At 45.5% G+C, this 14,031-nt stretch overlaps 1 protein-coding gene across 1 annotated transcript in view; it reads left to right on the top strand.

Annotated features, from left to right (window-relative positions):
- The window catches only part of LOC308326314 (dynein axonemal heavy chain 11-like), a gene marked incomplete at both ends in the record, with an annotated part of 226,908 nt that overhangs the window by 48,143 nt on the left and 164,734 nt on the right, over positions 1-14,031 (top strand). Inside the window, 14 exon segments of the mRNA XM_080779119.1 lie at positions 636-761; positions 1,234-1,341; positions 2,210-2,341; positions 5,510-5,670; positions 6,995-7,151; positions 8,384-8,529; positions 8,809-8,853; positions 8,855-8,983; positions 9,215-9,353; positions 9,848-9,940; positions 10,278-10,472; positions 10,842-10,919; positions 12,089-12,221; positions 13,029-13,156. Coding sequence (XP_080635245.1) covers positions 636-761; positions 1,234-1,341; positions 2,210-2,341; positions 5,510-5,670; positions 6,995-7,151; positions 8,384-8,529; positions 8,809-8,853; positions 8,855-8,983; positions 9,215-9,353; positions 9,848-9,940; positions 10,278-10,472; positions 10,842-10,919; positions 12,089-12,221; positions 13,029-13,156 — 1,770 coding nt within the window.

Here is a 14,031-nt window from a genome sequence, read left to right as displayed (position 1 = left end):
TACAACACTTTTTTTGTTGTTTTTCTTCTTATAAATTATTTGATCGGGCCAACACATTGTGTTCATTGTCATGATTTGTCACGATCCGAGTTGGCTTTGTCCGCGGCATAACCGTCTTTAAATTAAATACTTTAGGAAAAGCCTATGGATAAAATGAATGGATAATCATTTCCTGGGCCACTCGTTGTTCTGAAAGGGGGAGGGACTGCGACTCTCTATAGTAATGTGTGTGTTTATGTAGTATAGTAAAGTGTGTGTGTGTGTGTGTCTCCAGGCAGAGTGCTGGCTCAGTGCCCTAGAGGACACCATGCGCTGCACCGTGTCCTCAGTAGTATAGTAAAGCGTGTGTGTGTGTGTCCTCAGTAGTATAGTTATGTGTTTATTTGTGTCTCCAGGCAGAGTGCTGGCTCAGTGCCCTAGAGGACACCATGCGCTGCACCGTGTCCTCAGTAGTATAGTAAAGCGTGTGTGTGTGTCCTCAGTAGTATAGTAATGTGTTTATTTGTGTCTCCAGGCAGAGTGCTGGCTCAGTGCCCTAGAGGACACCATGCGCTGCACCGTGTCCTCAGTAGTATAGTAAAGCGTGTGTGTGTGTGTCCTCAGTAGTATAGTTATGTGTTTATTTGTGTCTCCAGGCAGAGTGCTGGCTCAGTGCCCTAGAGGACACCATGCGCTGCACCATGCGCAGGGAGATCCAGGAGGCTGTGTCCGCCTACGAAGACAAGCCCCGCGACCAGTGGCTGTTTGACTACCCTGCACAGGTCAGTGACCCCTGAACCCTGATCCTAATCTGACCCTGACCCCATGCACATCCTTCCATACATCTTCAACTGCTTATCCGTAGTCGGGTCGCGGGGGCAACAGCTTCCCCTCTCCAGAGCAACATTAGTGACTTCCTCCTGGGGGATCCTGAGACGTTCCAAGACAAGTTTAGAGATATAAGCCTGATAATCTGATCCTTGGTTTGCCCTGGGGTCTCCTTCCTATATTTTAACAGCTAAACTGATTTGCCGTGATTTTTGTATTTTGTTCCAGTTTTTCATGTGTTTATGAGGTGACAGTACTTCATTAGAGCCCTTGGTGTGGTTGTTATGTCATGTGTTTATGAGGTGGCGTGTCCACATGAAAACGTAATTTTAACAAATAGTGCGACACAGATGCGTCCTCAGGTCTAAATGGGCTAATCTGAACACACTGCTATCCCCCCCCCCCCCCCCCCCCCCCCCCCCCCAGGTTGGTCTGACGGGCAGCCAGGTGTGGTGGGCCACGGACGTGGGCATCGCCTTTGAGAGGGTGGAGGAGGGCTTTGAGACCGCCCTGAAGGACTACAACAGGAAACAGGTAAAGGACTACATTATAAAACAGGAAACACCTTGATATACCACCCTGAAGGACTGCAACAGGAAACATGTAAAAGACTACAACAGAATACAGGTAACACTTCGACACAGCCCTGAAGGTCGAGACAGTGAAAGGCCCTTTCTGAAACCAGTCCCTTAAGACTTGAAGGTCTCTCGGGAGGTTCCCTCGTCAGGAAGTGCCCCTCCAGCTGAATCAAGTTCCCTTGATTAGGGTGCTGGGTATAAAAAACTGTTTGGAAATACACTTGCCCTCCTTGTGCAGAAACAGGAAACAGACACCATCCGTTGCCATGGTTACCATCATACAATTGTGTTACCTGTTATGTGGATTTCATTAATATGGAAAAAGGAAAGACTGTCAAAAATGACATGTCATATACATCCATGGTGTTTATAAATCATTGTGTTAAAAGTTGTTTTGTTTGTGTGGTTTCATTTATAGTTTTTTCACGGTGGGGGTAAATAAAGAGCCCTTGTGAACATCAGTTAGAGCGTTGTCTATTCTGCAAGATTGTTTAGGAGGAGTTTATTTATCAATTATTTGTGGCGGTTCTTACATTTGTAGGTCTTGGTTTCCATGCGGACAGAGAGCAGGGCTGCACAAGGCAATGGAGTCTAGATCGGCACAGACTCGCTCTAGAGGGCTTTCCACTCAAGGCTGCTTGGTTTCAGACGACAATTAATATGGCGCAGCCTCGAGGGCAAGTGTGTAGGGCGAGTGGCGAGGAGTGCACACTACTCATGCATTGAAGGACGCGTTTGGTGCTCTCCCCAGGTTGGCAGAGGGACTACAGCTTGTATTCATGTACTGTGTGTGTGTGTGTGTGTGTGTCTGTGCGTGCGTGTAGATCACCCAGCTGAACGCCCTCATCCACATGCTCCTTGGAGAACTGACTCCTGGAGACCGGCAGAAGATCATGACCGTCTGCACCATCGACGTTCACGCCAGAGACGTGGTCGCCAAGCTCATCACGCAGAAGGTACGGTACGGTACGGTACGGTACGGTACGGTACGGTACGGTACGGTACGGTACGGTACGGTACGGTACAGTACAGTACAGTACAGTATGGTACGGTACACTTACACTTACTTACTCCTCTTCTATCTCTGGGATCCAATTATATTCTAAAATCACTGTTAGATTAACTCAGAGTTAATCCCAACGGGTCCATTTGGTTCCATTTGGTTCCTAATTATTATTTAGCTGGGGACCCCATGGAACTCTCTCATGGACCCCTGGGGGTCCCCGGACCCGGACATCTCTAGGGATCTACCGATCATTTGGAAATGACAAATTAATTTGGAACACTTAATCAAAACATAAAAATCAATCTGTGGTTGCTGTGGCAGTTCACCCTGACATTGACATTAACAAACAGGGTTTCAATAGAGGGAAATGTGCATGCTTAAAGTGAATGGCACATCGAGTGGCAAATCAACACGCAAAGTGAGTTTAACATTGTTTAATGTTGTTTAATGCAATCAGAGAGGACTTTCTGTTTGGATGTCTGGGCTGTCGAGGCCAGAAAGTAGTTTTTTGCCACTCAGTAGGCATTCCTGCATAACTTCCGGTTTTGATGATGATGTCACGCGCAAACCCTCTATTGGTAGTATTATGTTGCAGAGAATGAGATTAGTTTGACTTCATATTGTTTGATTGATTGACAGATTGTTGTCTCCAGAGTAGGGGCCATACCAACTGTGGGTTTGTGTATAGGGGACATACCAACGTTCATATGTGTAAAGGTGTTGTGTAGAGTGCTCTAAGTAATATTCATATTCATATTATTATGATTGGTTGAGTAATATGTGACACATTCAAATGTGTAATAATAATTATGATGTCTCTGTCTGGACATTGAGAATTAACTGGATAATAATTGTGGAATCAATTGCGACTTGGTATGGTCCGGTGGGGGAGGGGCTTAGCTTATATATAAGTAGGTCGACCTGCCACAGCCTGGCAGTTACTGAAGGACTGTTGAGGTGAGGAGACCTGAGGGCCGCGCTGACCAGTTAAGAGTTTTATAAATACTTTCTGTTCCCTTTCAACCATCATCAGGGACCACAAATGCAGCGTTTACTACATGGTGAAAGACATGAAAAATGGCCTCCTCTCCTTTCCATGCCATGCTGGAAGGAAGGCACCATTCAGTAGAATAGTTTCCCCCCCCCCCCCCCCCGAAGTCTCCTGAACTAATGTGTTTATAAATCCATGTCGTCACACCCGCATCTCCAGTAGATAAAGAGTGCTGGAATGCACCCCGAAAATAGCTGATCTACATAAGCTCACAACGCGTCGCGCTGTGAGCTTATGTAGATCAGCTATTTTCACTATTTGGGGCTAAAAGTGTGATTTCAGCCCCTGCCTCTCTAACACTCTTATCACAGTTCAAATCAAATCAAACTTTATTTATAGAGCACATTTTAAAACAACCAAGGTTGACCAAAGTGCTGCACATCAGTGGCAAAAACAGAGAACAGGCAGGAGGAAACACAGAATATAAACGAGAAAACACAATAATAAAAATGACAAAAATATAAGCATGAAAGCATTAAATTAACTCAGGAGGGATTCAAAGCCAGGGAGAAAAGATGAGTCTTAAGGTGAGTCTTAAAAACACCAATGGAGGGGGCAGAGCGAATATGAAGGGGCAAAGCTCTTCCAGAGCCTGGGAGCTGCAGCCGCGAAAGAGTTGTAAGAAGATGAATAAAAAAAAACAATTCTCCTCTGCATCAAGGACTCTATTCAATCAATCAATCAATCAACTTCATTTGTTCAGACTCGGGGTTCCAATAACAACAGACAACATAAAACACTACATACAGAGAAGAAACGTACACCCCTAACCCATAAAAACATAATTTTTTACAATAAACATTCATACCAGTGCTTCCAAAAAGCAGACCGGTACCTAGTGCTACTGAGGCTGGGGTTACATAGCAGCATAATTATACCGTTTTGAGACTCATTGAGCCGACACATAAATGTATACATCAGGTTTCTCAGTAAGGCATGAAAGGTGTAAACTCACACACTACAGAACAGCTCACTAGCACTGCTCCACCTCGGTTTGTTCAATAGTATGCATGCAATCATTATAGGCAACCTGCAGTTTATCCCATTCTGACCTGAGATCAGATTCATACGAGGTTTCCACTGGACACACACTGGGTCTGATGAACCCATTCTGACCTGAGATCAGATTCATACGAGGTTTCCACTGGACACACACTGGTCTGATGAACCCATTCTGACCTGAGATCAGATTCTAAAAATGTCAGTCGTTCTTCGAATTTTTCAAAAATAGCAGACCTACAAGCTCGTATCGCGCCACTCGGTGGCGCGATATGAGCTTGTAGATCTGCTATTTTTCAATAGGTAAAGCATAACATGATGCTAACACCAAAATGGGTGCCCGGTCAGAATGGGTTATACATACTTTCTTTCTTAAATTTAACTCACAAGGGGGCGGTATAGATTGTCACTCTAGTGACTCTCTTCAGTATTTTATCAGTTTTTGGTTATTTTTCAAGCGGTGCCTTTTCGGCCAAACATTTCAAGGTCAAAGGTTAACAGTTGCTCTGCTGGGGAGTTTCTTGGAACACTTTTGGTCCAGTGGCGACATCATCATCATCATCATGACGTCATCATCTCATTCCGGCCAATCACAATGTGCGTCTCCTCACCTTCGTCATAATACCCTATAAAAGTGAGACTGTGCACAATAGAGGAGGTGTTCTCAACCCGTGGGGTGCAAATTATTTTGGGGGGATCCCCCAATTATTTAAAAAAAAGAAAAAAATATATTTTTTGTTTGTTTTTTGAATGGCTGGAAAATGGAAATTAAGGTTGCCAGTTCGAACCCTGCATAGGCTCCCCCCAGAGTTAGTGGTGAAGTGTCCTTGAGCAAGACACTGAACCCTTATAATTGCTCCTGATGTGCAGGTTGGTGCCTTGCATGGTTTCCTCAGCCATCGGTGTATGAATGCGTGTGTGTGAATGGGTGAATTTAATGCACAATCTATGTAAAGCACCTTGGATAAAGGCGCTATATAAATGCACTATTTACAATTTACCATGTGTGCCTGCGTGCGTGTGTGCCTGTGTGTGTGTGCGCGTGTGTCTGTGTGTGGTCTCCTGTAGGTAACGGCGGGCCAGGCGTTCGCGTGGCTGTCCCAGCTGCGCCACCGCTGGGACGAGGTCACCAAGCACTGCTACGTCAACATCTGTGACGCCCAGTTCCAGTTCAGCTACGAGTACCTGGGGAACACCAACCGCCTCGTCATCACCCCGCTGACCGACCGGTACGTAGAGACACCCATTTAGACCTGAAGAACACGTCTGTGTCACCTTAAGAGCTTTAAGAAACTATAGTAAAATAACGCACGTCACTTCGTGGAGGTGACATAGGTGACCAGTTCCTTTGATATTTTTAAATCCACATTAAAAAGATGGTTGGCCGAAAACATAGTGTAAATATAGTGTAGAATAGATATATGGCATAAATGAAAAAAGAAAAAAAGTAAGGGGGAAAATGAATAGAAATCCAGTTTTATTGGTCAGTTTATATGCATTTTGTCCTGTTTCTTGTGTTTTTGTTTTGTTTGCTTTTTGCCTCCTGTTTTTCTGTCTGTATTGTTCCGTTTATTGTCTGTTGCTCCCCTTCCCCTTTGCCCAAGAGGACCACAATGGAAACAAGCCTAACAGCTTTCTTGTCAATTTATCCTTTTGAAATATATTTTCAATAAAGTAATCAATCAATCAAAAAAGGAAAATAGAAGGGAACCCCGTCCGCACACTCGTATGCTCCAAAAGGTATATATTTTTTCGAGCCAATTAGGCTCTTCATCTGGTCAAACTCCAGATGTGATCCACCACCCACCATTAACAGACACCCACGAGACCCACGAGGATTTAAATTAGTACCCTGGCAACCTGCCAAACCCCAGATTCTGGGGTTTGATGGCTTGCATTCTTTAATCTATTTTTTTTATGCGATCGTATCGTTAGCTATCTGCATCAATATAATATCTCTCATCTTCAGAATACAAGGGTTTTCAACGGGCTGTAGCAGGCGGGCTGACACTCGCGTTCGGCTTTTTCCGGCTTTTTCCAACACAACAACATCCGGGCATGACAGCACACACACAGCAGTTTGTCATTGTAACATTCGGCTCTTCAAAGTTAAGTGTTACACGCGATAAAACCTTGGCAATGCGCTATCGAGGGGTTAATTAATGCTGGCGCAGATTGATTAATAAGAGGGTTAACCAATTATTTAAAACTTTAGCTGTTGAAAGATAGCAGATCTACAAGCTCGTAGCACGACACTCGGCTTGTAGGTCTGCTCTTTTTATCATATCATTTTTGATCATAATTATATTATTTCACAGCGAACGCTTATAACTCATATCTTTACTTCAGGCCCGGCCCTACCTGGGCCCGAACTTGTTTATTGTAATAAGTCACTCTGGATAAAGACCAGAGCAATAAATTCCTACATTCTAAATTGTACAGTATACAATTTTTTTTAGACTTAATTATGAATGACATCACAGCCACATACTTCCATGATTCTCATTGGTTCCTTGTGACATATTGTATCCAAATCTCTCTTTGTCCAATCAGATGTTACATCACCCTCACCCAGTCCCTGCACCTGACCATGAGTGGCGCCCCCTCTGGCCCGGCGGGAACTGGCAAGACGGAGACCACCAAGGACCTGGGGCGCTCGCTCGGCATCATGGTCTATGTATTCAACTGCTCCGAGCAAATGGACTACAAGGTAAGCTCCCTATGCATCATGGTCTATGTAGTCAACTGCTCTGAGCAAATGGACTACAAGGTAGTCTCCCTATGCATCATGGTCTATGTAGTCAACTGCTCCGAGCAAATGGACTACAAGGTAAGCTCCCTATGCATCATGGTCTATGTAGTCAACTGCTCTGAGCAAATGGACTACAAGGTAGTCTCCCTATGCATCATGGTCTATGTAGTCAACTGCTCTGGGCAAATGGACTACAAGGTAAGCTCTCTTTGCATCATGGTCTATGTAGTCAACTGCTCTGAGCAAATGGACTACAAGGTAGTCTCCCTATGCATCATGGTCTATGTAGTCGACTGCTCCGAGGAAATGGACTACAAGGTAGTCTCCCTATGCATCATGGTCTATGTAGTCGACTGCTCCGAGCAAATGGACTACAAGGTACTCACCCTATGCATCATGGTCTATGTAGTCGACTGCTCCGAGCAAATGGACTACAAGGTAGTCTCCCTATGAATCATGGTCTATGTATTCAACTGTTCCGAGCAAATGGACTACAAGGTAGTCTCCCTGTTCCCCTGCAGTTCTCATGCGAGGAGGGGATCTTCCGCGGATTCCGTCGTTCTTCCGGGTTCTTGGAAACGCCCCCCAGCCACTGCGTTAGTTTTACTGAGGTTAGGTTTAGGTATAGTTTACTGAGGCTAAGGTTGTGTTTAGGTATAGTTTTACTGAGGGTAAGGTTAGGGTTAGGTCTAGTTATAGTTTTACTGAGGTTAAGGTTAGGGTTAGGTTTAGGTATAGTTTTACTGAGGTTAGGGTTAGGTATAGTTTACTGAGGCTAAGGTTATGTTTAGGTATAGTTTTACTGAGGGTAAGGTTAGGGTTAGGTCTAGTTATAGTTTTACTGAGGTTAAGGTTAGGGTTAGGTTTAGGTTTAGGTATAGTTTTACTGAGGTTAGGGTTAGGTTTAGGTGCAGGCTGTCAATCACAGCGACTGGCCAGTCACAGCGCACCCTCTACGTCACCCTGTACTCAACCCGTGGAAGGAACCATGCTCGCAGTTCTCATCCATGTAAAAAAGTATGCTCATGATTGTATAACTGTCTAATCTCGCAAACCACTGTGACATTATCCCACATGTCTTGTGCTCTCTCTCTCTCTCTCTCTCTGTAGTCCATAGGTAACATCTATAAGGGTCTCTCTCTCTCTGTAGTCCATAGGTAACATCTATAAGGGTCTCTCTATCTCTGTAGTCCATAGGTAACATCTATAAGGGTCTGGCCCAGACAGGGGTCTGGGGATGTTTTGACGAGTTCAACCGGATCTCGGTGGAGGTTCTGTCCGTGGTGGCGGTCCAGGTGAAGACCATCCAGGACGCTGTACGCAACAAGAAGCAGAGGTTAGTTCCAACAGGAAGCAGAGGTAATAGTTCCAACAGGAAGCAGAGGTTAGTTCCAACAGGAAGCAGAGGTAATAGTTCCAACAGGAAGCAGATTAAATAGTTTCAACAGGAAGCAGAGGTAATAGTTCCAACAGGAAGCATATGTAATAGTTCCAACAGGAAGCATAGGTTAGTTCCAACAGGAAACAGAGGCATTAGTTCCAACAGGAAGCAGAGGTAATAGTTCCAACAGGAAGCAGAGGTAATCGTTCCAAGCAGAGGAAATGGTTACAACAGGATACTACTAAATGCTTACTGTGTGCGTGTGCGTGCGTGCGCGTGCGTGCGCGTGTAGGTTCCATTTCCTGGGTGAGGACATCGAACTCAGACCGACTGTAGGAATCTTCATCACTCTGAACCCTGGATACGCTGGGAGGGCGGAGCTACCAGAGAACCTCAAGGCTCTGTTCAGGTGGAGAACTAAGGTTAATGTATTGGGGGGGGGGGGGGGTTGCGAGGCATTGTTTGTTACCATAGTGATCAATTGTTCGTTGTGTCCACGGTAACAGGCCCTGTGCCACATGGTGATGTGTTGTTGTTGTGTGTCCACGGTAACAGGCCCTGTGCCACATGGTGATGTGTTGTTGTTGTTGTAACAGGCCCTGTGCCACATGGTGATGTGTTGTTGTTTCCACGGTAACAGGCCCTGTGCCATGGTGATCCCGGACTTTGAGCTGATCTGTGAGATCATGCTGGTGGCCGAGGGCTTCATAGACAACCGTCTGCTGGCCCGGAAGTTCATCAGCCTCTACAAGCTGTGCAAAGAGCTGCTGTCCAAACAGGTACCACTGTACCCTAAACCTGACTGTACGACGGAAGCATTCATATTTTACTCGTGATCAGAGCTTCCGTCGCTCCAGACTGTACGACGGAAGCATTTATATTTTACTCATGATCAGAGCTTCCGTCGCTCCAGACTGTACGACGGAAGCATTTGTATTTTACTCGTGGTCAGAGCTTCCGTTGCTCCAGACTGTACGACGGAAGAATTTATATTTTACTCCTGATCAGAGCTTCCGTTGCTCCAGACTGTACGACGGAAGCATTTATATTTTACTCATGATCAGAGCTTCCGTCGCTCCAGACTGTACGACGGAAGCATTTATATTTTACTCATGATAAGAGCTTCCGTTGCTCCAGACTGTATGACGGAAGCATTTGAAATTTGCGAGAGGCAACAGTCTGGCAACACGAGACTATGATTATGACTACAGGACCACTGTGACTGGGTTACAGTATGTTTATGACATAGTACTGTACATTGTGATCATAACAGGACCACTATGACTGGGGCCTCCGAGCCATCAAGTCAGTGCTGGTGGTTGCAGGATCGCTGAAGAGAGAAGACAAGAGCAGACCTGAGGAGCAGGTATAGATTCACACTGTATTCTTAAAACACTATTTTCACACTCCCCCCCCCCCCCCCCCCCCCCACTCCCCACTGACAGGTAGTTACCCCCCCTTTTGATTTAAAAAAAAGGGCATGTGAGCTCAAACCCACAATTCAACATTTTGGTTTTAAGATGTGTTCATCCTTAGGACCGCAAATCACACCTTGGAAAGCATGAGTGTCTATTTCAAACAAATTGTTTTTTGACTGGGGGGGGGGGGGGGTCAAAGTTCTTTCAACATGTCTGCCTGTCTGTCTGTCTGTCTGTCTGTACCTGTCGATCTGTCTAAGTACCTTTCGGTCTGTCTGTCTACAGGTGCTGATGCGAGCGCTGCGGGACTTCAACCTCCCTAAGATCGTGACCAGCGACGTTCCGATCTTCCTGGGGCTGATCAGCGACCTGTTCCCTCAGCTCGACGTTCCCCGCAAGAGAGACCCCGAGCTGGAGAGCGCCGTGCGCCAGTCCGTCAGCGAGCTGCACCTGCAGCCAGAGGAGAACTTTATTCTGAAGGTACAGCGCTTTATTCTGAAGGCACAGAGCTTTATTCTGAAGGCACAGTGCTTTATTCTGAAGGCACAGAGCTTTATTCTGAAGGTGCAGCGCTTTATTCTGAAGGTACAGCGCTTTATTCTGAAGGCACAGAGCTTTATTCTGAAGGCACAGCGCTTTATTCTGAAGGCACAGAGCTTTATTCTGAAGGTGCAGCGCTTTATTCTGAAGGCATATAACTTTATTCTGAAGGCACATAACTTTTTTCTGAAGGCACATAGCTTTATTCTGAAGGCACAGCGCTTTATTCTTGCGGTAGCTGTTGAGTGTTATTACCATGTGTCTCCACTAGGTGGCTCAGTGAGTGTCATTACCATGTGTCTCCACTAGGTGGCTCAGCTGGAGGAGCTGTTGAACGTCAGACATTCAGTGTTTGTCGTGGGAGGTCCAGGAACCGGGAAGAGCCAGGTGAACCCTTGACCTTCACATTGACCACCTGTACTGTATCTATACTGTCTAATAACCACCTATATACTGCATGTATACTGTCTAATAACCACCTATATACTGTATGTATACTGTCTAATAACCACCTGTACTGTATGTATACTGTTTAATAACCACCTATATACTGTATCCATACCACAATTTACAATTTAGACATTCATCAGACGCTCTTAATCCAGAGTGACTTACATTAAGCAAGAACAAAAAGCATGGCAATACATCACATACATAAAAACTAGTTATCATGAAACATGCGTAAGCTAAGAACGTAACAGTGGAATATATATGTAATGAAACTGTATAAAAAGTATATACTATACTATACCATATACATATGTACTATAAAGTGCTATGACTACATTAAAAGCAATTCTAGTGCTGTCTACGTAACATGCTATAAGTCTGTACAAAATGCTACCCAAGTCTACATAAAGTGCTATCTAAGGGGCTAGGGCAATTACGTGCTACGGGACATGATGGAGTCTGAACAGGTGGGTTTTCAGACCACCTATATACTGTATTTACTGTCTAATAACAACCTATTTACTGTCTAGTATCCAGAGAAGATTATTATCTTTTGGCTCTTTGCCTTTATTGAAGTGAAGACAGACAGGAAAGAGGGAGAGAGAGAGAAGGGTACAGACAGGCAGCAAAGGTCGTCATGAACGGGACTCGAACACTCGACGCGCTGTCAGGCCCAGAGCCTATATGTGGCATGATGTGCCTAGACCACTAGGCCAGCGGGCGCCCCAAGTAAATGTGCTATTCTAAAGCCAGGTAAACCATGTAGGCTGCTGTCTATTAATGGCGTTAATATGTAACGAAATGATGTTTGCATTGCAATCAGAGTAATCAATTACCTAATTACCTTTTCCAAACCAATGGCGTTACTTAGTTACATTTAGGAGCTGTATGTCCCTGTTCTTTCTGTTGCCATAAAGGAAAGACAATCAATATCATGACACATGTGCACTGTTTCCTGAATGAATGAATGAGTCCTGCCATGCTAACCTATGCTAACCTATGCTAAATAGTCTGAAGATGCTACACAGAACCAATGCTAACCTATGCTACAGATCCTGAAGACGCTACACAGAACGTATGCTAACCTATGCTAACCTGTGCTCCAGATCCTGAAGACGCTGCACAGAACGTATGCTAACCTGAAGATGAAGCCAGTGTGGAACGACATCAACCCGAAGGCCGTGACCACAGACGAGCTGTTTGGCTTCCTGCATCCGGCCACCAGGGAGTGGAAGGACGGTGAGAAACCTAAAAGAAAACACCGCCGGCTGTTTCAAAGTGTTCAATCATGTAATTGTCATTGCGAACGCAGTGAGCACTTACTACCAGTAAGACGCGCAAACGCGGGAAGCGAACGCAGATCGTACATATTTGGGTTTTGGACGTATAGCTGCTTTGGGGACTCCTTATATGGTTATGGCTGAGTCATGGTGACACAAATCACTCGGCTCCATATATGGGCACAAAAGCTGGACAGACAGACAGACAGACAGACATGATCTGCTAGGTCTCATTGCGAACGCAGTGAGCACTTACTATGAGACCTAGCAGATCCTGTCTGTGTGTCTGTCTGTGTGTGTGTCTGTCTGTCTGTCCCGCTATACGTCCAAATATGGAGTGTGTTGCATCAACACAATCACTCAGCTCCATATATGGGCACAAAAGTGTTGCATCAACAAACGAATCACTCAGCTCCATATATGGGCACAAAAGGGGCCAGGTCCACATATACAGTAACAGCGGGACAGACACACAGACAGACAGACAGACATGATCTGCAGGGTCTCAGCTGCGTTCACTTCCCGCGTTTGCGCGTCTTACTGGTTATATATGATTATATGATGGCGTCGTTTCTGTCTGAGACGTGTTTCACTTCCGGTTAATTTCCGGTCCTATCCGTCTCCTATAGCAACCTGGCGTCGCTCATACGAAGAGCGCCCTCTAGCGTAATCACTGAAAACACGCAGCTGGCAGTCAATGTGTTTAGAGCACAAAGTGCTTAACTCTCTCTCTCTCTCTCTCTCTCTGTCTGTCTCTCTCTACCAGGTCTGTTCTCGTCCACGATGAGGGAGCTGGCCTCGGTCGCCCACGACGGCCCCAAGTGGATCGTTCTGGACGGAGACATCGACCCCATGTGGATCGAGTCCCTGAACACCGTGATGGACGACAACAAGGTCTGTTACCACGGCAACCACACTATTTACACTACCACTCTGTCTGTCTGAACACCGGGATGGACAAGGTCTGTTACCATGGCAACTACACTATATACACTACCACTCTGTCTGTCTGAACACCGGGATGGACAAGGTCTGTTACCATGGCAACTACACTATATACACTACCACTCTGGCTGTCTGAACACCGGGATGGACAAGGTCTGTTACCACGGCAACTACACTATACACACTACCACTCTGTCTGTCTGAACACCGGGATGGACAAGGTCTGTTACCATGGCAACTACACTATATACACTACCACTCTGTCTGTCTGTCTGAACACCGGGATGGACAAGGTCTGTTACCACGGCAACTACACTATACACTACCACTCTGTCTGTCTGAACACCGGGATGGACAAGGTCTGTTACCATGGCAACTACACTATATACACTACCACTCTGTCTGTCTGAACACCGGGATGGATGATAACAAGGTCTGTCTGTGTTCCCATAGGTGGCGGGTATGTACGGCTAGGCAAGGCTTAGCCTTCCCAAAAACTATGCTTGGTATTTTTCAATGATATATTATAATATATGTGCGCAGCATTATAGAAGGCTATTGTGTGTGTGTTTGTGTGTGTGTTGTCGTTGCCCCCTGGTGATCGCTGATCGCATAGGCAGCAACTGGCCTAATCAGCATATGATTGGCTACTTGGTATGTCCTTCCAGTCGCTTTGTAGCAAACAGTAGCGCACGCTGGTTTGTTTTGGAAGACAGCAAAAAAGGAAAATGGATATAGCCTATACTACTTTTACTTTAATTAAAAGCTAGATGCAGTGCAGGCTATAATTGGGTCAAGGAGCTTGCTTTCGTGAGCAATGGTGT

Source organism: Protomyctophum bolini (genome assembly GCF_963924005.1).
Source record: "Protomyctophum bolini genome assembly, chromosome: 12".
NCBI classification, from domain to species: domain Eukaryota; kingdom Metazoa; phylum Chordata; class Actinopteri; order Myctophiformes; family Myctophidae; genus Protomyctophum; species Protomyctophum bolini.
This window is presented reverse-complemented; position numbering and strand designations above follow the sequence as displayed.